The 23,781-nt window shown below is 38.7% G+C and overlaps 1 protein-coding gene across 4 annotated transcripts in view; it reads left to right on the top strand.

The window, feature by feature from the left end:
• Positions 1 to 23,781, top strand: part of DTHD1 (death domain containing 1) — a 64,933-nt gene that overhangs the window by 21,611 nt on the left and 19,541 nt on the right. For all 4 annotated transcript variants that reach the window (XR_006887849.1, XM_046655663.1, XM_046655662.1 and 1 more), the window contains exons 6-8: positions 3,763 to 3,927; positions 5,624 to 5,913; positions 12,793 to 13,037. Coding sequence is in view for 3 of the 4 variants with exons in the window: in XM_046655663.1 (XP_046511619.1) it covers positions 3,763 to 3,927; positions 5,624 to 5,913; positions 12,793 to 13,037 (700 nt within the window). In the remaining variant the exon portion in view is untranslated. The remainder of the gene's footprint in view (positions 1 to 3,762; positions 3,928 to 5,623; positions 5,914 to 12,792; positions 13,038 to 23,781) is intronic.

Below are 23,781 nucleotides of genomic sequence, written 5' to 3'. Positions count from 1 at the left end.
AAACCTGCACAAGGATGTTATAGCAGATTTATTCATAATTGTCAAAATTTGGAAGCAACTATGATGTCCTTCAGTAAGTGAATGGGGTAAACAATGTCTATAACAACAGAATATTATTCAGCACCAAAAATAAATGTGCTATCAAGCTACAGAAAGACATGGACAAATCTTAAATGCATATTGCTAAGCTAAAGAAGCCAGTCTGAAAAGGCTACATACTGTATGATACATACTGTATGATAGGTACTGTAGACAACGTCTGGAAAAGGCAAAGCTATGGAGACAGTAAAAAGCTCAGGGGTTGGAGTAGGAGAAGGATGAATAGGCAGAGTACAGAGGACTTTTCGGATGGCAAAAATACTCTGTATGCTACTATAATGATGGATACATGTCATTATACATTTGTTCAAACTCATAGAACATACAATACAAAGAATGAACCGCAATGTAAACTATGGACTTTGATTCCCCAGTTGTAGCAAATGTACCACTCTGGTGGCAGATGTTGATAATGGGGGAGGGTTTACATGTATGGGGGCAAGAGATATGTGGGAAGTCCTGTACTTTCCTCTCAATTTTGCTGTGAACCTCTTAAAATTGGTCTAAAAATATAAAGTCTAAAGAAAAGAAAAAGAATCTATCCTTGGAAGTTTCTCAGTATTGTCTGTTTCTACTTGTAGAGACAAAATGTTGAGGGGCCTTTGAGCATATCTTTATTACCTTGGGAAAAATCTTCTGAGTGTCTTTTATTGTGTGACATTAAAGCATTTATATGGGAAAGATGTGTCAGGGCACTCTCACACCTGAGAAAGGCAGCCTGGAGAAGACACCTGTTACTTTGTTTACCCAGCCACTTTATTTTTGGGAATTATACCACAAATTCTGGAAATTGTCCTTTCTATGTGGATCTACTGGGAGTTTTCATGTTCTTCAATGTCGCTGTTCCTTATAATTGAACACTTGACCCAAAATAGGCCAATTATAATTACCTTAATGCCTGGAATTGTGGATATGGGAAGAAGCTTGGACTCAAGAAATAGCAAGGTTAGTTATTCTTGAAAAAACAAATTGATTTAATAAAGGTTGATTATATTTTAGGGAACTCCTAGTATATTAGAATGTTGTCTTTTGTGGCATATGATCACGTGCTATTCACCGCTAGGCGATGCTAGTTGTCAAAATTTGCTAATAGCATTTATAAAGGGAAGAGTTTATTTGCAGAGTCGTTAAAAACAGCTGGGATAAATAAGGATGCCACCAAATCATTTAATTTCAATATGAATTGTACCTATTATCACACTAAAATCTAAATTTGAGGTGGTGGGTGTGTTAACCAACTTTATTGTGGTAATGATTTAGCATCAAATCATCCCATTGTACACCTTAAACTTACATAATGTTGTATGTCAATTATATCTCAATAAAGCTGGAAAAAATGCAGTCTAAATTTGATCTTCATATCATTAAGAACTCTTGATTTTAAGTGACAGAAAAGCAAACCCAACGTTTTTAAGAAAAAAGAGATCATTTGGTCCATAAATAAATAGTGTAAATAAAAAGTCTGCGGATATCTTTTATCTTTTATCTTTATATTTTTCTTGAACCAGAAAGAACCCAGTCTCTCTGGGACCAAAAGGAAGATGTACTCTACAGGGCAGGTTAGCCTAGGTCATGGCATAATAACAAAAGCCCGAAATCTCAAGGTCTTATAACAACTGTCTTTATATCTCGCACACGCTATGCGGCCTGCCATCAAAGGATCTTGGTCACCCTCACTCCGAGATTTACGCTAAAGGGCAACCACTGTCTGGTTGCTGTCATGGTGGCAGAAGAAAGAAATTCGGATAGACCCACATTAACAATTAAATGCTCAGCTTCGCAGTGACATATTTCCTTCATTCATTATTCATTAGCCAGAACTAGTCACATGGCCCCACTCAACCATCAGGGACAAGGAAGTGCAATCCTATCATGTGCTCAGGTTGTGGGAAATTGGATATTTTGGCAAATAGCATTAATGAATGCCAAATGCACTATTTTGCTCAGGTCATATGCCCACCTGTCCCTGGGAGTAGGGTTAGCCCACTGCAGTCGGGAACCTGTAAGTCCCCATCGAAAAGTGAGGCTGTTGGGAAAAAAAAGTAAACATTTCCATCAGATAAAAAAAATCAATATTGCATTTAATTAAGTCAGTTTCTAGTAAATGGCCAAAGTTTTGGATTCAGTATGAGTGCATCTCCTTGTGTTAAATTGTTAACTTCCAAGGGTTACAAAATTTACCATATTTGTGGTTATAAACCAAAAGCCAAAAACTAAATGTTATTTTTCCCATATCCTCCTGATTTTAATCTGATTGATCCTCTGAAGGAATCAACACAGTTTGACGTTTTCAGAGTAGACATTTTAAATCTAGTTCAGTTCTTAATATATGGGTCATAGCAAAAACTCAACCTGTGAAACTAAGATAGTTTTAAACCCATAACTAATTCTATTCACAAACAAGCATGTGGGATTCACACTTGGATCTTCCTTCTTAGTACCTAGCTAGGATGGTTCTGTCCCCTTGTGGGTTGTAGCATCACTGGACCAGATTTTATTTTTCTGCAAGATGTTCAGTATCAAGGACTTTTCTTCCTTTAATTGTGAGGAACAGATATCCATTTAAGTGAATTCAAGAAGAGGAGTTTATTGTAAGGCGACAATAGGTAATTTCTGCTTTCTCCATCTCTGGGACTACACTGATTATTTCACTTTGATTTTCTCCTTTTCTCTCTTAGCATCTGCTCTATTTCCTTTCTTAATAATTTCTCTCCCTATTCATTTTTATAGCTCAGGGCACTGCAGCCAAAGGACAATGAGAAGTTACAATCTCTGGGCCTCTTACTTAGCCAAGTTCCAAAGAAAAAGAATCAAATTGGCTGAGTGTTGGAAATTAGTCTACTGTTAATCAAATCAGCTCTGGTTGGGGGAAAGTATCACATGGTACATACAACAGCCTCTTTCAGGGCTTCTGGGTGGGGCAAGTTAAGCCAGAAGGAGAATTATACAAGAAGGCTAATTGGCTCTGTCAGCTGTAGGAATTAGGATGAGAATATTAATATCATTTATGCTTACTACAATTATAAGTGCTTTATAAATATTAATTAATTTAATCCTATGACACAGATACTATCATTATCCTCATATTATAGATAAGAAAACTGAGATCCAGAGAGGTCAAAAAACTTGCCCATGGTCATACAGCTAACAAGAGGCAGAGCTACCCAGGATTTGAAAGCAGTCTTGGTCCAGAGTCTGTGGTCTCATCTATTATGCTATACCAATACACCACTACTCTTGGCTATCCTAAGCATCTGGGTTTAAATGAGCAAGTTTATTAATGTTTCAGGGGCTTCTCTTAACTCTTTTGCCAGTAGTAAAATGCTTCTCATTCTCCAAAGTTCATCTCAAATATCAGCATTCTCACTTTGCAGGCTTCCCTGAGCACCTTCCTTCTGCTGCTAAACCACTCTGTACCTTCCCTTAATTACTACACAGATACCTTGTCCTGAATTGGATAATGCTGTAATACTGTGAGCTTCTGGAGAGCAGTGGCAATATATTTCTTATCTTTGCATTCCTAGTGCAGAGTGTGATTATTGGCATATGGTATATACTTAGTAAATTGTTGCTGGATTATTCACTTGATGAAAGTATGAATGCATTAAATATGATTTATACTATACAAATTTTACCAATTTCTCTTTTGCTACTGTTATACAGGACAAAAAGTGCCTCTATAAGAAAACCTGGGAACAATACCTGTGAATGTTTGAAATTACTGGGAATCAGAAGCCGAGACAGCGGTTGGTTTGTGCTTGATGATGTTGTGGTGAGAACGATGCAGAGTGGCTTGATATCATTTGAACTGTGTGAACATTTAGAGAGGTAATACAACGGTAAACAATAAAAGATGATATTCTATCTATAATCGATGTTTGCAGAAGTGGAATCATAGGATTAGATTTTTATTCCTCAAATAGAAATATGAACAGTTCTTTAGGGTGTGCCTAAAATGTAAACCAGAATTGGCATGAATATGCCATCTATAATTTCACTCATGATAGTTTAATAAGTGCTTTTGGAAACCACTCATAACTTAGATTTATTTTTACAGGTTTCTTCTAACTCCAAAACAGTTTTAACATAGCACCTTCATTTTTGAAATTCCATGGAGATAGTAATTAACTCTTCATATTATGCTCATCTCATAACTATGTATATATAAACTGAATTTGTTATTTCAGTGTCCTCATTTTGCCTTCTCATTTCCATGTTTTCTAGACAGCTCATTATGAGAAGAGTTTTAGACAATTTTAAGGTTCATGAGGAGTAGACACTCATAAAGAGAGGGCAATCATATGTCCAAAGATAGCCTTTAATTCAAAATGGAAGATCTTACATCTACAGTTGGCTTGGGTCAGAAATAGAGTCCCAGATGAGAATGCAAGTGATTTATTGAGGGAGGGCTCTCAGGTGAATCCTGTGAGGGAGTGAAAGAAGCAGGGAGGGCAAGGGAAGAGGATGGAAAACCTAAGGTTTCAGCAGAAGTTTTATCTCAGCCCAATACCTCAGGAGAACCCTGGAGTGTGAGTCCCAAGGAGGCTGGCTGACATCGCTGCATCAGTCAGTCCTTGTCTTTGGGTGCAGAGATGCTCCTGGTGAAGGGGTTCCTGTAGGGCAATTCTCTGGACAAGAGTTGGGCAATGGCTGTTCCATCCCAGGGAGAGGTATCTGTATTAGTTTACTAGGCTGCCATAGTAAAGTACCACAAACTAGGTGGCTTTAAGCAGAAATTTATTGTCTCACAGTTCTGGAGACTAGAAATCCAAAATCAAGGTGCTAGCAATGTTCATTCCTTCTGAGGACTGTGAGGGAAGGATCTGTTCCAGGCCTCTCTTCTTGGCTTGTAGGTGGCTATCTTCACGTTCACACAGGCTTTTCTCTGTATGCACATTCCTGTGTCCAAATTTCCCCCTTTTGTGAGACTACTCCTATCAGATTAGAGTGTACTCTGATGACCTCACATTAACTTGATTACCTCTGTAAAGACCCTATCTCCAAACAAGGTCACATTCTAAGGTACTAGGGATTAGGCCTCCTAACCTAAATCAACATATGAATTTGGGTATAGGGGACACACAATTCAACCCAAAGCAGGGTCCATCATAACAATCCTTACCATTCAGTGACAGAGATGAATGATTCAATCTTCCTTTTATTATGGCGTATATTCTCCAACCTATTGATAGTAAATGGATTCTCTTTCTCTTCTATGTTTTAAAGTAATACTCTTTGGTAATGCTGGTTAAACTATAAGTTAAAACATTTAGAGTGGAGCTGAGACTGGATGGTTTCTTTGTCTACAAGCATCTGTATTAGAACTTGGTTTGATTTAGCCTGGTTTCTGACTGCCAAGAGTTTCATTAAAGTCATTCATGAACCTCACCAGTTAGTCATCAGAATGCTTGCTTTTAAAGGAAGTTTGGATGATCATGGCTCTTTTCTTGGGTGTCATTAGTTACCAGTTACATTTTTGAGACTGTATGTTCCCCTTAGGTCATGCCTCCTTTCTCCCATGCAGATTCATTGTGCTTCACCTGTCTTCCATTGTGGACAATAGCCATTTGGTTTCTTTTGTGAAATCTTTAGAGGAAGCCATGCTCAGCACCACCGCCTGCATTGTACTGTATCATCAGAGAGACAATCCACACAGAGTTGTTATTTTAGTGGTGCCGTCTAAAGATTTAAACCAGGTGCTCAGGAACTTGCGTTTGGAAGCATTCGGCAGTCCTCCAGAGCCCTCTCGTCATTTCCAAGTAAAAGAAGGAGAACAACTTCTTTTAAGGTTTACTGGAAACATATTTGCTTCAAGTAAGTATAAAGAAATCTTTTTGTGTATTCTATGGGCTCTTAGCCACAAACTTCAGAAGGAGTTCCCTGAACCTATCCTGCTAAGGAAAACTTCAGAGGACTGAGGGGAAGCTTTTGAAAAGGAGGAAGAGAAAAAGACTTATTGACTTCATTCCAGTCTTTCTTGTCTTTTTAGGGCATGCATGTTCCTTTATGGACAGACTCTAAGGGACACTGTTTTCAAAATAGTCTTTTCCATGATTACTATCTGAGTCCAAGCTGGGATCATCTCTCTCCTACACCAATGCAGCTTCCTCCTCAAAACTCCTGTGCTTCCACTATCGGCCACACGAAACCTATTTCCATACAGTAACAATTGTGATCTTTTAAAAACATAAATCACACATTATTACGCCCCTGATTAAAACCTTAATTCCTCCTATTCTACTTAAAACAACGTCCGAACTCTTTATGATGTCCTTCAAAAAAATCTAACCTCGGGTCAGTGGACCCCAAGTGGGGTCCCAAGAGTTGTCTGGATAGAACTATATTCCAGTAGAATTACCATATTTATATTTCCATTTATTTTATTTTATATATTTAAAAGACTACTCTGAGAAGGAAACGTTAGATTTCACCAAACTCCAAAAGGGTCCAAGTCAAAAAAGGAATTAAGAGCCTCTGATCTAGGTGACACACCCATGCTTACCTCTCATCCTCATATTTATCCAGTGCTTTTTTGTTTCCATTCTAAATCTCACCACAGTTTGAAATTATTTAACTTATTTATCTGCTTACTTTTCTTTCGTATACTTATGTTATGTTCTTCACTGGGGTGTAAATTTCATGAGGACAATGACTCTCTTTCTCACTGTTTACCCCTGAGCCTAGCATACAGCCTGATACATCAAAGACTTTCAATAAATATGTAGTGAATGAAAGACTACATGGTAACGCTGAGGAAAACAAACAGGGTGAATGAATATGAGAGGTGGCAGGAGAGGTGGGAGACGAGAGGGAATGGATGAGACAAAGAGAGAACAGGAGATGAAGAGAAAGAGAAAATGAAGAAAAAGGAGAGCACAGAGAGAAAACAGCTGTATGAGAGAAAAGAGAAAACGATCTTTGGGGGAGTTGCCATCACAGCAGTTTCTTTTTCATTAATTCAGCCCCTTCCCCTCCCTACTTCCTTTCCTTGAGGTGAAATAGGATCTAACAGGAACATGTAGCGATGAAGTATGGGAAAGAATTCATGGATGTTTATGGGGATTTCTGCTCCAGGAGTCGTGCTGTAGACTTGACTTGAGTTAATAGTTTCTGTTCACTTATAAATTAATATAAATCCCGTTGATTTTTAGAGATACCTATTTTCTCTCTGATTCTGGAAATTATTCCAAGCTTCATTGGTTCTCTGTTGCTTCAAAAATGATGCAGCTTGAAGCTAACTCTGCCGTTTTTCTGGTATCTCCGAAATAAGTAAGACCCAAAGTGCCCTAATTTGAAGCATCTCTCCACTTTCACATGCAGAGTCTCGGCCATCTGAATCAGCTGACAGGACTTAGTGAGTGAGTGACAAGGATGTTAGAAAAAGGGGAAGGGAAGGACGAGGAGGGAGAGGAAGGAAGGGTGGGAGAGATCACTTCCTACTTGGCTTTTGAAGCAGACACTACAATGTCTACACTAGGACAATCCCTCTAAGGAGAGAGAGTCAAAAACCGGAAGTGTCCCACCAAAACTAATGATGCAAATGATTTGTACTACTTGGGACAGCAGCTGTGTTTACCTACTGCCCTAAACAACAGTGAGTTACTGCTCTTCTCATAGGCAGTAGTACTGAGTGTACACGTGCCTGTAATGGGGGGTGGGGAGCGTACGGTAAACTGAGGGTGCCTGAAGATGGCCAACGTGTGTGTAGTTCCTCCACATAAGGAATGGGGAAGAACTCATCTTCACTCAAGGAAAATAAGCCAGGTGGGATACCAGGATCATTTCTGCTTTGCCTTTACTAGAGACCTACGCTCAGATCTGGAGCCTCACTGGATTCTTCTCCATCTAAGAGGAGCCAGACCCTCAGTAAAGAATTAATACCTCATCCGTCCATCAGGGTAGACTCTGTGAATCTCAAAGACATGCAGTCAGAGGTTGTCTGCCTGGAGGATTCTTCCCCCCCCCCCCCAGTCCCCCCCCCCACCTCCAGTTAGCTCCTGCTTTATCTTCAGATCTCGCCATGAAGATCCTGTTCAGAGAAGCCTTCCCTCTCTGTCCTGATTATGTCAGTCCTTATTTTAATTCTTCAGAAACTTATGTACTTCTCTTTTGTGGACTTTGCCATAGATGCAGTCTTTTATTTATTCATTCAATTGTTTTCGTCAATGCCAGTTTCTCTGACTATAATCCCACTAAGTGTGGGCCTGTCCTGTTGGTGGGCACTATTCAATCCCCAGCACCTAGGATGGTACCTGAGAGCTAGAAGGAGTTCACTGAGTATTTGTTGGAAGAACGAAGACAAAGCTTGGGAAAGGACCTAACACAACAGTAATGCATGAATAAAAGTATTTAAAACTTTAATTAATGAATTTAGATGACTGCTCTTTGAGAAATATCAACATCTCTGTGTCCATTTATATAGAATAGAGATGATTCTTTCATGAGGTCATGGGACATGGACTTCATTTCTATTAAGAGAAAATAAGATAGATAGGTGCTCCCCTTGGTTTTTATTTTATTTATTTATTTTTGAGCAAGATTAGCCCTGACCTAACGACTGCCAATCCTCCTCTTTTTTTTTTGCTGAGGAAGACTGGCCCTAAGCTAACGTCCATGCCCATGTTCCTCTACTTTATATGTGGCTTGCCTACCACAGCATGGCTTTTGCCAAGCGGTGCCATGTCCGCACCCGGGATCCGGGCCGGGGAACCCTGGGCCACCGGGGATCGGAAGGTGCCAACTTAACTGATGGGCCACCGGGCTGGCCCCTCCTCTTGGTTTTTATATTGGCTTTTGGCATTCTTCTGGACACAAGCTACAGGATGCTTTCATTCTCTAGGTTAGAGATGTTAATTCAGCACTTAAGCTTTCTATTGCATAACATCTAAGCTCCCAGTGCACACAAAATCCAGAAAGTGCTTGAAATGCTTTTACAAAATTTTATGTAATGACATCTTGGCATTACTCAAGCATCTAGTAAAGCCCTATGGAGGTCAGTGTGTGGCAAAGTTGACCCCAGTGCCCCTGGTCCCAGGGAAGTGATTTTTCCCAGATAGATGTTTAGGATATTAGAATGGCCAGCCTTTTATTCATTCAAAAAAATTTCCTTACCCTTATGCATATTGTATTCTAGTGGGGAGAGACAGAGAAGAAGCGAAGGAATAAAAAAATGGGCGTAAGAGTGCCCTAGAGAAGAATGAAGCAGGGAAAGGATGTAGAGAGTCTCAGAGGGAGTGACAGAATTGCAGTTTTAAATTGACTCATTAGGGAAGACCTTTTTGAGAAGGTGGCATTTAAACAGAGATTTGAAGACTGGTGAGAGCGCAAGCCTTAATCCTATCTCAGGAGAGTTTGTCCCAGGCAGAGGGATTACAGATGCAAATGAACTGAGGCAGCAAGCAGGCTGGGACAACTGGATGAGAGGGAGTGAGAGAAGAGTTGTAGGAGATAAGGTGAATACTGATCACTGTCTTGAGGGCTGTTGCAACGACTTTGCCTTTTATTCTAAGTGATTATTACGCAGTTGTAATCTGACTCAGAGGCAAGGGAAGAATCAGGGAGACCAGTTAATGAGCCATTGCAATAAATCAAGCAAGGGATGATGGCTGCGTCCGGGTAGAGGTGATGGAGATGTGTTAGAACACAGAAATGCTCTGAGCCAGTGGTTCATATAGGATTCTTCGTTTCCCATATTGCTGGCTTTTCATCTCCTCGTCTGACTTTTCCAAGCAGAAGCATATATTTCTACGTTTGTACTTTCTATGCTGTCAATGAAAAATATTCCAATATCCATTATTGAGAAGAAAATATATTGCTATAAGGATTATCTAGTAACTCACAAAATATAAATAAATTCTGTATTCCTTATATGGCAAATATTTATTGAATAGCTACTATCCCAAGGTCCTACTAGGAAGCACATACAAAACATTTTGAGGAGAAAGAGGTTCTCAAAATGTCAACTAATGATTGATCTTATAATTTTAGTATGCAACAAATGGCTTTCGCTTTTACTTCTCCTTTAATACGCCAGTACGGGAGAAAAAAATAGAATAGTGTAATTTCTTTGTGATACTTGTCCTTTTTGGTTCTGTTGTTTTCTATGCAAAGGGTCTTCAAAATATAGTGTTATATTTTGGCAACAATGAAATTCCAACTTAAAAAAACTCTACATAATGCTTTCTGTTTATAACACTATGATCATGCTAATTATTACTGGTGAATCCTCAATAATTTCATCCCTATTTCATATATAAATGTGACTGTTAGAGACTTGCATTACATATCTTTATTTTTAAAAATTAACCAGAAAGAAGAGGTAGATAAGTTTTAGATCTAAATTGAATCAATGTAGCTATGCCTCACCCTTAATTCTTATATTCTGTACACAAATTATTCCTTATGAGTAATTGTATATCTGGAAGGGAGTATAAAGTCTTTCAAAGGATGGAAGCAGAAATTTACTAAGTTGTATTCTATTAGGACCAAAGTAGCGACATTTCCTTGATGGTACTCTGGTGGTATGAAAGTAGAAGTTTGCCAAGCGTTACTCCAGTAATCTGGAAACTCATTTACTGTTTACCAGATGACATTTCAATGACTCCAAATAATTTATCTTTTTTTTTACCAGAGTGAAACTCTTTTAAGAAGGCAAATCCCGGGGCTGGCCTGGTGGCGCAGCGGTTCGCACATTCCGCTTCCCGGCGGCCCGGGGTTCGCCAGTTGGGATCCTGGGTGTGGACATGGCACAGCTTGGCAAAAGCCATGCTGTGGTAGGCATCCCATGTATAAAGTAGAGGAAGATGGGCATGGATGTTAGCTCAGGGCTAGTCTTCCTCAGCAAAAAGAGGAGGATTGGCAGTAGTTAGCTCAGGACTAATCTTCCTCAAAAAAAAGGTGGCAAACCCGAGCTAGTCATTCCTGTCCTTTAAGTCTGTTTTGTTCAAGAGGCAGCTTTCCTCCCAAATATGGATGTATTCAAAGAGACGTACTCCTATACCTTCCGTTATCTAGAATTATTCTAATTCTAGATTTAGCTATGCTTTAGAAATTCACCAAAATGACCTCTAGCAGTCACAACAGGGAGAAAGTGTTGGTGTCATCTACATCTCTCACTGAACTCTTATTTCACTCTGCACAATGGGAAGGTGTTCCATGAGAGAGAGCTCTGGGTAGTCAACTTGCAGACTCCTAGGAGTAGAAGTTGCTTCTTAGATATAAAAGCTTCTCCCTGACATTTCTTTAACAAGTGTAAGTGGGTTGCTTTTTGCTATACAGATTCAAAAGAGTGGAAGAATTCTGCTTCTCTCTTATCATTTACTATCATTTATTGACCACTTATTTTGTGCCAGGCCCTGCACCAATCATTTTATCCATATTATCTCATTTCATTCCCAGAACAATCCTAGGAGGTAAGTTTTATCTCTCCTTTTTTAAAGACAAGGAAGGTAAGTCTCCAGGAAGCTCAGAGATGGGAAAGAACCGGATAAGTACGGCAGTTTTAGATGAATAGTAGAGGCTGGACTTGGCTCTAGATATGTATGTCGGAAACATATCCTAACTGCTACATTATAGCTTACTTTTAAAGTTTGCTGATAATGCAGAGGGTAATGCAGACATGCTTTAGGAAACAGGCAGCGTCTGTTTTACTATTGCAGCGACAAGGTAAAAATATCCTGAATGACATGGTAAAACCCCTATGAGAAAAGGTTATGGTCACTAAAGCTCCAGTATTTTCAGTGAGCAATTGAGAAAACTTATCATTGTTTGGGGGAAATTCGTCAGGTTTTTCATAGAAGATTCAGTAAAATGAATCTAGTAACTGTTCCATTTGGAAGTTCTAGAACAGCACTATTTCTGTGATGGTGGAAATATTTTATACCTGCACTGTCAAATAAAGTAGCCACTAGACATATGCGGCTATTGAACATTTGAAACGTGGCTACAGTGACTGAGGAATTGATTTAATTTAATTTAATTTTAATTAATTTTAACTTTAATTTAAAAAGCCACATGTTGTGAGTGGGTACCATATAGGAAAGTGCAGTTCTAGAATGTCCATCGTGAGGTCATGATAGTGTGCAATATGATATGAACAGTTAGGGGAAAGGAAAAAGATAATTATTGAAAGGTGAAAATAATTTTCTAAATACAGAAAGAGCTGAATATTTTCAGTGGTTTCTTGTTAGAGCAAAATGCAATAGAAAAAGAACATCAAAGATTATTAGATCTAGAAACAGCCAGAGAAACCTGGTCCAATTACAGATGAGAAAACTTTGTAGTAATCTACACAGTCTTAGCCCATTGCTGCTTTGTCAGGTTATGTTTTAACAAGAGGAAATAAAACAAAAAAGCTTTAGTTTATTTAAAAAATGAAGCAATTATTTGGATTTTAAAAAATTAAGTAAGACAGGGGCTGGCCCCGTGGCCGAGTGGTTAAGTTCGCGCACTCTGCTGCAGGTGGCCCAGTGTTTTGTTGGTTTGAATCCTGGGCGCAGACATGGCACTGCTCATCAAACCACGCTGAGGCAGTGTCCCACATGCCACAACTAGAAGGACCCACAACGAAGAATATACAACTATGTACTGGGCGGCTTTGGGGAGCAAAAGGAAAAAAATAAAATCTTAAAAAAAAATTAAGTAAGACAACGTGGTATATCTTAATAGTAACAAACGCATTTTACTTCTACGCAGGCAATGGGAGGGATTATGGAAAAGACCACAAGCTTATTTTTCATTTACAAAGAAAACCCAGGGTGGAACTCCAAATCAAAGAGGTGGATGAATTTGGAAACTATAGCTGCCCTCATTATAAGGGCACGATTGAGGTTTATAAAGTACCCAAGGAAAAGACAGACCCCAGCTTGGATCAGTCTGTTACACTCAGTGAGAACAATGATCAGCTGCCAATTTGCAAATTATCGTTGAGATTGCCAAAGGTGAGTTATTTTACTTTCCAATTACCATGTTTTTTTAATTATTTATATTTCTCTACCAAAATCAATACTGCAGGCATATGGATACTTAAGGTTAAAAAAGAAGGTAGGAATAAAGTTGATAAGGAAGAGTGAGTAGATCCGCTTTCAGAGTGGTAGAATATTCATGATTTCCACTTTCTTTCATATCAATTTTTCTAACAGGAGCAATTCAAGTTGATCTGGTCCCAACAATATGTTGTTAGTGACTATGGAAATAATGTCATTCATTTTCTGTAACTGCATCAGAGTAATTGGGAAATTATTTATGAAAACACTGAATATATTTCAGAGCACAACACTCTATGAAAAATTCATGTGGCGAGCAGGAAATTGACATCAAAATATTTTTACTGGGACTTACCAAATCCTACACATTTGTTTATCTCTTATCTAAAATTCATATTCTTATTAGGAAAGTAGGATTGAATTTCTTCTCTGAACAAGTCAAATAATAATTTTGTTGCTATATATACTATTTCTTTCAGTGAACCAGGACTTAGTACTTCTCAGCTATATTCTTAATGAGAAACATAAAGGAAAAATTCATTTTATCATTCCAGAGGAAGAATAAACCATATGTTTTAAAGAAAGCCAAAACTATTTTTCCATGCTTTTACTTTTTGTGTTATGAATAACAGAAATACGTTTCCATGGGGTTAGACTTTGTACTGATTTTAAACAAATTAGTAAATTAAGTAATTAATTTGAGAAATAGTTATTGAACTTCTGAAATAGGGAATGTGCTATGTTAGGTGTTATGATAAATATGGAGCCATAGAGGATAATACATACCCTAAAATTGTGTTGTCTCAAATGGTAGCCACTATCCACACGCGTCCAAGGAGCCCTTGAAATATGGCTAGTCCAAATTGAGGTGTGCTGTAAGTGTAAAATACACATCAGATTTCAAAGACTCAGTGCAAAAAAATATAAAATATCTTGGTAATAATTTGTTTGCACTGATTTCATAGTAAATCATAATGGTTTGGCTATGGGGTTAAAGAAAATATATTACTAAAATTAATCTCATGTGCTTTAAACATTTTTTTTATGTGGCTAATTGGAATATTTTAAATTACTTACATGTCTCAAACTATCTTTCTATGGGGCAGCATTGCTTTAAATGATTTATAATCTAGCAGATTATGCAAAACATGTATACAAAACCACCCTGTAAGATAGTAAATGATTAGGCTAATGGTGTAACCGTGTACTAATAGTTGTTCAGAGGAGGGGAGTGGCTTTTCTGGAAGCTCAAATTAGTAGAAGTTTCATAGTAGTTGTGCCATTTTATCTGAGCTTTGTAGGTTGGTAGAAATCTGGCCATTGAAAATGAAGAAAAGAGTATGTTAGGATGAGGAAATGGAATGAATTTGAGTGGGGATGGCGAGTATAGCTTAGCAGGAATTCATAATTTATATAATAACTATTATAATAATTTTGAATATGCCAAAAGTTTTTCAAGTGCTTTACATGTTTTGTATCACTAAATCCTCACAAAAATCCTATGAGGCATTATCACTGTTTCCAATTTACAGGAAACTGAGGCATAGAAATTTTAGGCCACTTGCCCATAGTCCCATAGAAGTAAGCGGCAGAGCTAGCATTCAAACCCAGAATATCTGCTTCCCACACATGCAACCACTGTGTGCTGTTGACTCTTCAGCAGATAAAGCTAGGATTCTCGGTCTAGGATACAGCATAGATTTTAGGACATCCAGGTTCACCCTTGAACTTGTATGACGATTTCCTGTACACCACGCTTTAGTGTAGAGACGACATGAAAAGTATTTAACAAACGATATGACATGGGTTCTGGTCATTCAAACTGAAAGTAGCCATTTGAGCAGAAGTTCAGGATCCTAGAGACGTTAACTCTTGACTTGCTGGTTTTGGGGAGATCCTGGGGTTCCTGGAAGGCATGTGTGGGGTGGCAGAGTCTATTGAACCACTGATTCTGAAATTATATTTAAGAACAATATAGCCATATAGGTGGATACCCACTCTTAGCTTTTCCTCTGTGCATTTTTGCTTCCGTCTCATGGCCTCTGCATTTGCTGCTCACTCTGCTTGAGGCCCTCTTCCTTCAGAGAGTCACAAAGCTGCATCCTTATCATTCAGGTCTCAGCTCAAATATCACCTCCTTATCCTTATTCCCACATCACGTTATTGAAAGTCGTTCTTTAACCTGTTACCCTTTTAAAATGTACTTCATAACACTTAACGATGATTGAAATCATTAGATGTATTCATTTGTTTGTTTTTCTGTTTATCTTTGCTCCTTGAAGAAGCAAGCTTCATGAGTGAAGGGCCTTGTCTACCCTGTTCTGGCCCCATTGCCATTGATCAGAACAGTGCCTGGCACATCATAGGCACTCTAAATCATTGTGAGTGGATGCTGGAGGGGACATCTGTTCCATTCGATTCTACTTGATTCTAAAATTTTAGGAAGTATTGACTTAAAGGAATACTGGAATTCTCTCGAATTAGTGGTTTAGAGCCTCACTATACAAACTCTCAGCTCGCAGGCTAAGGAGTTGGTTTGGATCAACGTGAAGATTTGAGAGCAGAGGAAGGATAGATCAGGGGAGCCCTCCAGGCAGCTCAGTTTAGCACATTACTTCCTGCGATCACTGTGTGGTCCTGCCGCTGTAGGGTAACTAGAGGGAAAGAAGTAGGGGGCTGTTGAAATTCTCTGGCACGAGGTGCTGAGGGCCTCCCTGTGATGAGGGCAGACAATGGAAAGGAAGGCCCTTGTGTAAGAGAACACAGACTGGTGGTCCCAAATGTGACATGCATTCAGCTTTCAGTTTGCAGTGTTTTCTTTGGCCTATCTGACTTCACGAATTATTAGCCAAATTAACCAAACTAGATAACTTAGGGGTTTATATAGATTTTGCTCAACAGAAGTCTGTGTTAGTGATTGCCCAGGTCTTGTGCATAAGCTCTTCCTCCGCCTTGATTCTAGCACACGACTCATTCCCCACCTTCTTGTCTGAGCAATTCTTAGTGGTCATCCCTTACAGCTCTGCTGAGATGCGACTTCTCCAGGAAGCCTTCCCTGACCTCTTCCTCCATACTAAGTTAGGTGTTCCTCGTACGTATTTCCGCAATATCCCGTACTTTCCCCATCACTGTAGTTATCATATTTTACTATAATTATGCACTTTCCAATAGACAAGTGTTTCTCAATCTTTTTTGCTTATTTGTTTTTCCTCTCCTAAGGAGTCTTTTTAGACATTTTTTCCCCTAACCACCCTTCCTCATTAAATTTTAATATCACAGATATACTGTGTCTGTTTATGCACTGTATTTTTTTGTATTTTATAATTAAAAGTGTAAGTGTTTTTTGTGTTGCCCAAGAGCAAATTTTCCCTCCTGGAGGGTGACATTACCTGGGTTGGGAATGCATGCAATCGACTCTGCAGGCACATCCATTTTCCTGCTCAGTTTGTACTGTCAGTACCAGGCATATAGTACATGCTCAACAATTATTTGTGAACAATGAAGAATGAGACAATTTCTTCAGACCTTAAAATTGTCCAACCTTGAAATTGATAATCTTGAAATTATATTGGCATGTTTAAAAATAGTACATTTTAAACATATGCTGCCGGGGCCAGCCCGGGGCTGAGTAGTTAAGTTTGTGTGCTTCGCTTCGGTGGCCCAGGGTTTCACCAGTTTGAATCCTGGGCGCAGACATGGCACCGCCGGTCAGGCCATGCTGAGGCGGCGTCCCACATGCCACAACTAGAAGGACCCACGACTAAAAATATACAACTATGTACTGGGGGGCTTTGGGGAGAAAAAGGAAAAATAAAATCTTTAAAAGAAAAAAAAATAAAAAAATAAATAAGCATATGCTGCCTTTCATCTATGAATCTACTGCCTGCATGATATCCGTTCTCTTTCTCTCCCAGACGGATTTGTATAGGTTCTTCCAGGGTCACTCTTTTGGCCCTTCCTCATGCCTAAACAAAGTCTTTACAGGTAAGTTTGTTGAGGTTGAGAAAGCCTCTGTGGCTGTAGGAACTTTTTCCTCTTTTCAAACTAACATACCTAAATGAGAATTAAAACCATGATCTTTATTTTTGTGAGAATAGATTTCTTCTATAAAGCTCAGAGTTCAAAAAAAAATTGACCTTAGCTAGGCAGCGTTAGAATGTGCTATTTTTCAGGAAACAGAAGTAGCCTTATTATATGGAGCTTGGCACTAGTGAACATTACCTATGCATATATTTATACATGTAGCATAAATTAGGTGAAGGCATTTGTCAAAATTAAAAGTGCTTTCCACACAGAAGACAAGCAGTAAATATTTACATGTAGGTATGTAGATATAAACACACTCACATACACATTAGTATAAGTTGTGACCTTAGTGTACTGTGTCTGATTCCCAAAGATGTGAAAACGTGTCACCCATTACTTCATGCTTGTGAGGATCTCTGCACATCTTATCTTTTAACCTCCATATCCCATTCATTTATATGTTAACTCATTAAACTTCTTGTATCCCATGCGCCGGACATACAGTGGAGTTCCTGTGTATATGGTCTTATTTTTCCCTTACCTATCCATAGACTATTCTCAACTCAGATGGCAGAGTGAGACTTTCAACCATCAGTCAGATCTTCTCATGCCTCTGCTCCAAACCCTGCAATGGCTCCTGGTGTCACTCAGAGTACAACTCTATTTGAACTCGTCCCCATTGTTTCTAGGACCTTCTCTCCTATACTCTCCTCTCCACTTATCCAACTCTAGCCACAGTGACCTTCTTGCAGTTCTTGGAATTTGCCACACACACCTCTGCTTTAGGTCTTTGGGATTGTTTTCCATTCATCAGATAGCTACAGGGCTAACACCATCACTTCCTTCAATTCTTTGCTCAAATTTCACTTCTCTCCGAGGCCTACCCTGATTCTATTTCTTATTACAATCTACTCCTACCCACACAACCTGATACTCCTGATCCTCCTTCACTTGCTCTGATTTTGTTCTTTCCTCTAAAGCATGGTTACCTTCTAAGACTTATTTCCTCACTTAGTATGTTTATCGTGGGTGCACCTCCACTCCCCAACTAGGACATAAGCTCCTTTTGGCCAGGGATCTTTATCTGTTTCATTCACTACTGAATCACAAGGACTTAAAATATTGCCTCACATATGTTAGGTGCTCAATAAATGTTTGTTGAATGAATGAATTCATAAATGGAACTTGCATTTTAAGCACCAAAAGTGTGAAGAGGACAGGGAAAACTGTCAAGAAGGAAAATACATTAGCATCAGAGAACTGGCAGAAGTGGTGGTGTATTCTTATAGATGAGATGATCAGGGAAGGCTTGAGTGTAGAAGTGCCTTCTGAGCTGAAGAGCAGAAGTCACAAGAAGCTCACCTGCCTGTGTGGCCACAATAATGCTGCAGTGAGGGAAATGGCAGGCACCAAGACTGATGGGTGTGAGCTTCTAATCAAGACTCGATGGAAGACTATCATAAGAGTGTGCACGTGAGGGATACAGAAAGGCGATGAGGTCTGAGAGACAGAGAGGATCCAGGTGAGAGTTCACATTTCAATTTGATCTGAAAATGGTCACATAATCAATATATGTGAAAATGTGTGGTTGAAAAGAACAATTTTCTAAATTCTGCTTCAAACATCCTCCTTTTACAAAATATTCAAGTAAATTCAATTCATTCTATTCTATTTGTGCTTTGGCAGAAACAAAGTGAGTTTCAAAAAAACTCTCAAAGATTTTTTAAGTGGAAGGAAGTGGTGTGTGTGTGTGCTTCTGAAATCGTCATGTAGGTGACTGTCTGTGTCGTTTGGTTATTTGTGCCAGCTTGAGTTGTGAATGCATTTTACTCTTCCTGTCTGCTCAGAGGCTCTGCTTTGCAGGAGAGAAGGGCTCTGGGTCTGGTGGTTGTTTCTGTGGGAGTCTGCAGTTTCCCAGTCACACCTAACCTACATATTTACGTAAGGTGTTGACCCAAGTTTTGCTTAGCCTGAAACTTCCTCTTTTCTTTTTTTAACTGAACTCATGGCATGTGATTTCTAGCAAATAATGATGCTGCCTCAACACTTGCTTTCTCACCACATTAAACAGTTTGCTGTGTCAAAGGGAGGAAGCATGCAGAAGCTGGTGCAACATTCAGTTCATCGGCATCACCACTTTCTCCCCACTTTGGACGTTCATTGCTGTCTCCCTGCCCCGCCAGGGATGGCTTTTTTTCCTAAATGATTTTTTTTCTAACCATATGAAATACTGAAGAACAATCTCAACTAAATAAATGAGAAGATTCCAAGCTACTGAAAATTTTTACATTCAAGGGCACTTCAATTCTACTGAGGTTTTTCAGTTGTAATAACTTACAAAATGAAATGGCACTGAACACCTTAGTGCTAGCTCTTAAGAAAGTAGATTAGAAAAAGCATATGTTTTTAAAATAAAACTCTATAAGAGAAATCAGGTTTGTTTGTGTGTGTGTGTGGGGTGGGAATAGTGAACTTAATGGTGATTTAAAAATTTTCTGCAACTTAGTTTCATGCTTTCCACAGTAGAGTTAATTCCAATAACATGTAAGTTATACAATCATAACAACAATTATGGAGGGAAGTCACCAGAATCTTGGTAAGCAGAGGTATCATGTCAATTTCTTTACCTGTGAACATTTTACAAGCCTTTTCACTCTTTCCAGTTGTTTCCATTGTGGCTCTTCCTTGGCATGCCCTCCATGCGCGCAGTCTAACCTTCCTCTAAGCCATCAGAATGACCTTAAGAGACAATGACCTTCAAAGACACAGTTTTGACCATGTCACTGAAAAATCGACTTTACATTGCGCATGAGATGCGAAAGGGAGAAAATGAGCAAAACTCATTTAGTCAGAAATAGGATCCCGTATTCTCTTTTGAAAAGTGCTTTGCCCAACAATTTAATCAGAAGAGAATCTTTCTCTTCTCTTTCCCCCTCTTCTTCCTCTTCATCTTCCTCCTCCCTTTTCTTTCCCTTCTTTCCTCTCCTCCTCTTCCCTCCCTCGTACCCTTTCTCCTTCTCTGTGCCTTCTCACCCCTCCTCCTCCTTCCTCCTTCACCCTCTGTCCCTAAAAGGGAAGGTTTTCTCTGCCCAGTGGGCAGTATAAGTAAAGCAGGAATTGTGCACTACGTTGTCATATTCCTGTCAATATTCCTTTTACAAAGGAAGCACATATATTCTTGCCTGTTTGGGAAAATTTAACAAAAAAAGTAATTGATGTGTATTTATTCTCTTAAAATTGTAACATTTAATAGGTTGAATATGATGTTCTTTAATTCAAACAATTTTCTACTTCATAAACTCCAACTGTTATTTTTTTCTGTAGCTGTATCAGTCAACAGGTGAATTAACAAATACTAATTAAATGCCTCTTATATATGAGATATTGTGTAGGGCCTAAAAAAATAGTAATATGTACAGGTCAGTCTTAGCTTTCAAGGAAATTACAGTCAAGTTCAGGAAATAAAGCATAAACACTTTAAAAGTTTACACCCTATGAATAGCAGCACAGCATTGTCTGATGTAGCACCGGAAGATGAGATGATGGCCAAAAAGACCGGGCAGGGTTCCGATCTGCTGTAGACAGGTCACTAGGAGTTGGAATCAACTTGATGGCACTAACAACCAAATAGCTTAAAAGTTATAAAACAATGCAAGAGATAAATAATAATTGAATACAACAATACATTGATATCACAAGACAGGAACTGATGATTAATTGCAAATGAATGACCGAGATGGTAAGTGCTAGGGCATTTCAGAGAAGGGAGTGATTTCTGTGGGCTGAGGTGGTCTGGGGGCACTTCACAGAGCAAGACAGATGTAGAGAATGTTTAGGTTTTGGAGATGAAGAGACAAAGAGGCAATGGGTTCCACACAAGAGGATGGCACCTGCTGAAACTCTGAAGTAGCAAAGCACAAGGTATGTTTCAAGAATGGACAATAAATAGACTTGTTTGGCTGGAGTGGAGGATTTAGAAAAAGCATACTGGAAATAAGTTGGGGAAAGATTATGGAAGGCTTTGAATGCCTTGTTTAGGTAAACCGTATGTCTCTGTGGAATTGTTATAGATGAGGCCTTTTGTCAAAATTTGTCAAAAGAATGTGGCTGATTTCATGATATAGAGATCATGAAACGATCATGTGCAAGGTAGAGATTCAAACCAGAGATCCTTAGCATATGTGTAAACAAAAAAAATTTCTCAGCCACTGGTATTCTTCAAATGAGTTTGAATAACTGAGTGTGGAGAAGTAGGGATCTAGTTAGTTTATAATTAAGCTTATCTTTTAACCTATAAGTAACGGCAAGTCATTGGAAAATTTTAACCAGGGTGTGACATGATCAAATTTTGTTAGCAATATCACTGTGAAAGCCTATAAGGATAAGTTAGAAGAAGATGAGCTTAACAACAGTAAAATAAAGGGCAAATGAAGAAGTTCATGGAAGATATGGTGATGGCCTGATGTAAGACCATGGGAGTAAAGATGGAAAGAAGAGAACAAACAGGGTTGGAGAGAGATTTAGGATTGGGGATCAACTAAAGTTGCAGATAGAATGAATATGTGTGGGGATTGGGAGGAGGGGGATAATGGAGACAGCCGTGGAGCAGAGGCTTTGGAGGGGGGCTCCCAGGATACCGGTTTGAGCTGTTGTCCTATGATACAACATAGTGCTGCATTGTTTTTACTTTGGAAGTGTTTTACACTTGCATTTCATCTCTACTTTTCCTTGTATTGCCCTTTCCAATAGATGATTGCAACTTTCTCCTGGAGGGCGTATCACCAGTCCCCTTTTCTGCTCCAGGCCACATAACAGACAAGGCGGTTCTTCTCAAAAACAAGTATGATTTTATCACTGTCTCCTAGAAATCCTCAATTGGCATTTTCTCCTAAAATTTCTCAAATGACACTTTCTATCTATTGGTCAAAGTCCAAGCCACTTACCCTGGCATATATGGCCCTTCACAAACCCCCACAGCCCCTTCATATTACATTTATCCAACTAACATCTTTTGCTCCAGTTCCGCTTAAAAATTTCATTTATTTTATACATTATGATCTTAACTGCCTCAGAGGCTTTTGCACAGCTGCCCTTGTGACAGCAATGACTCCACACTTAGCTCCATCGTCATCTCTTTAGAAGAAGCCTTTAAATTCCTCAGGCAGAATTAGGTGTTACATTGTAACTACAACAGAAACACTTTGAATATATACTAATGTATGGTCTGTTATATTTTTTATTTATATAGCAATAGTGGTAATGATAATAATAACCAATATTTATTAAGTTATTCCTTGATCTTGAGAAAGTATCTTGATAAAGCCTTCACACATATTAACTCATTTACTGAAAAGGTAGGTGATTGACGAAACTGAGGCACAGAGAGGTTTGTTCGAGGGGAAATAACTAAGAATAACAAAGCTACTATTTGAACCCAAGTTTGTCTGATTCCAGTGGTGGTGCTCCTAACCATTACACCTCCTGTCTCTTTCTGTGACTGAGTTCCTCAGGAATGGGAGCACAGTTCATTCAATTTTGTAATCCTATTTTCTAGTATACATTCAATAATATCTTGCTGAACTATTTTTTGAATAAATGAATGCATGCTGGGAGCATTGATAAAGCAATTGAAGGTAGAGTCTTAATAGCTCACAAAGTTTTACTTCTTTCTTTTCCCATGTAACAGTTAAGTTTAGCAGAAGCTATTCATGCCTTCAAAAGAGTGACTAATGTGGGGATTTCACACAATGTGGCAAGACCTGAGAGGAAGAGGTGGCTATGCAGGCCTTTCCCTAAAACATTCATATCACTCTGTCAGAAAGTCTATTCCTATCAACAGGCCAAAACACAAAACAAAACAAAAAATCAACAAATTTTTTTAAAAAAACCTGCTTAGAATATTAGAAAGAACACTACTCAGAGTTGAATAGGCACCTTGACACGTCTTCAGAATTGACAAAAACTTGTTGAGATTATAATTTTAAAAAGGAGCAATAAAGAGAGGAGTTTGAAGTTTATGTAAGTTCTAACAGTGTAGTGTATCTTTGATTTGTTGAGCTACTTTTAAAATCAATAGCGTCTCCTATATTGCTGCATTTATGGGTCAAAAGCATCTGCTTTTGATGAAATTGCTTGTAATAGTGAGCAAAGTTTTAAGCATATTAACAGTAGTTAACATTTATGGACTGCTTGCCAAATGCCAGGCATGTTTGTAGTGTTTTACACACATCATGCCATTTAATTCTCACTGCAACCCCATGCGGTCTGTCTACCGCTTGATCCTTTGGGAGACTAAAAATGAGATTGGAGACATTAATTTAGATACTAGATTTATCTATTCCAGACTGCTTTTGACAACTTTTCTTTGCTGACTTCATATACATTCCATTATTGAGATCCTTGCTTGCTTAATATCTTCAGCCATCCCGGAAAACCTCTTCCTTCTATCTGTTCCAACTCCATATACTCTGTCTATCTGGATTGGTCTATCTGGTTACCAAGGACCTTAAGGCTTCTCTTTTGTGATTGATGTCTTCAAAGGCAGAGATATTTAATTCCTTCCTCTTGACAAGCCATAATCAGATTGAAGCCTTAAAAAGAGTCATTTTCTAAGAGACATTCAAAAAGATAATGAAGAAACATAACATAAGTTTGGTTGCATTAAAATGTGCAT

The sequence above is a fragment of the Equus quagga genome, chromosome 3 (assembly GCF_021613505.1).
Source record: "Equus quagga isolate Etosha38 chromosome 3, UCLA_HA_Equagga_1.0, whole genome shotgun sequence".
In the NCBI taxonomy this organism is placed as follows: Eukaryota; Metazoa; Chordata; class Mammalia; order Perissodactyla; family Equidae; genus Equus; species Equus quagga.
This window is presented reverse-complemented; position numbering and strand designations above follow the sequence as displayed.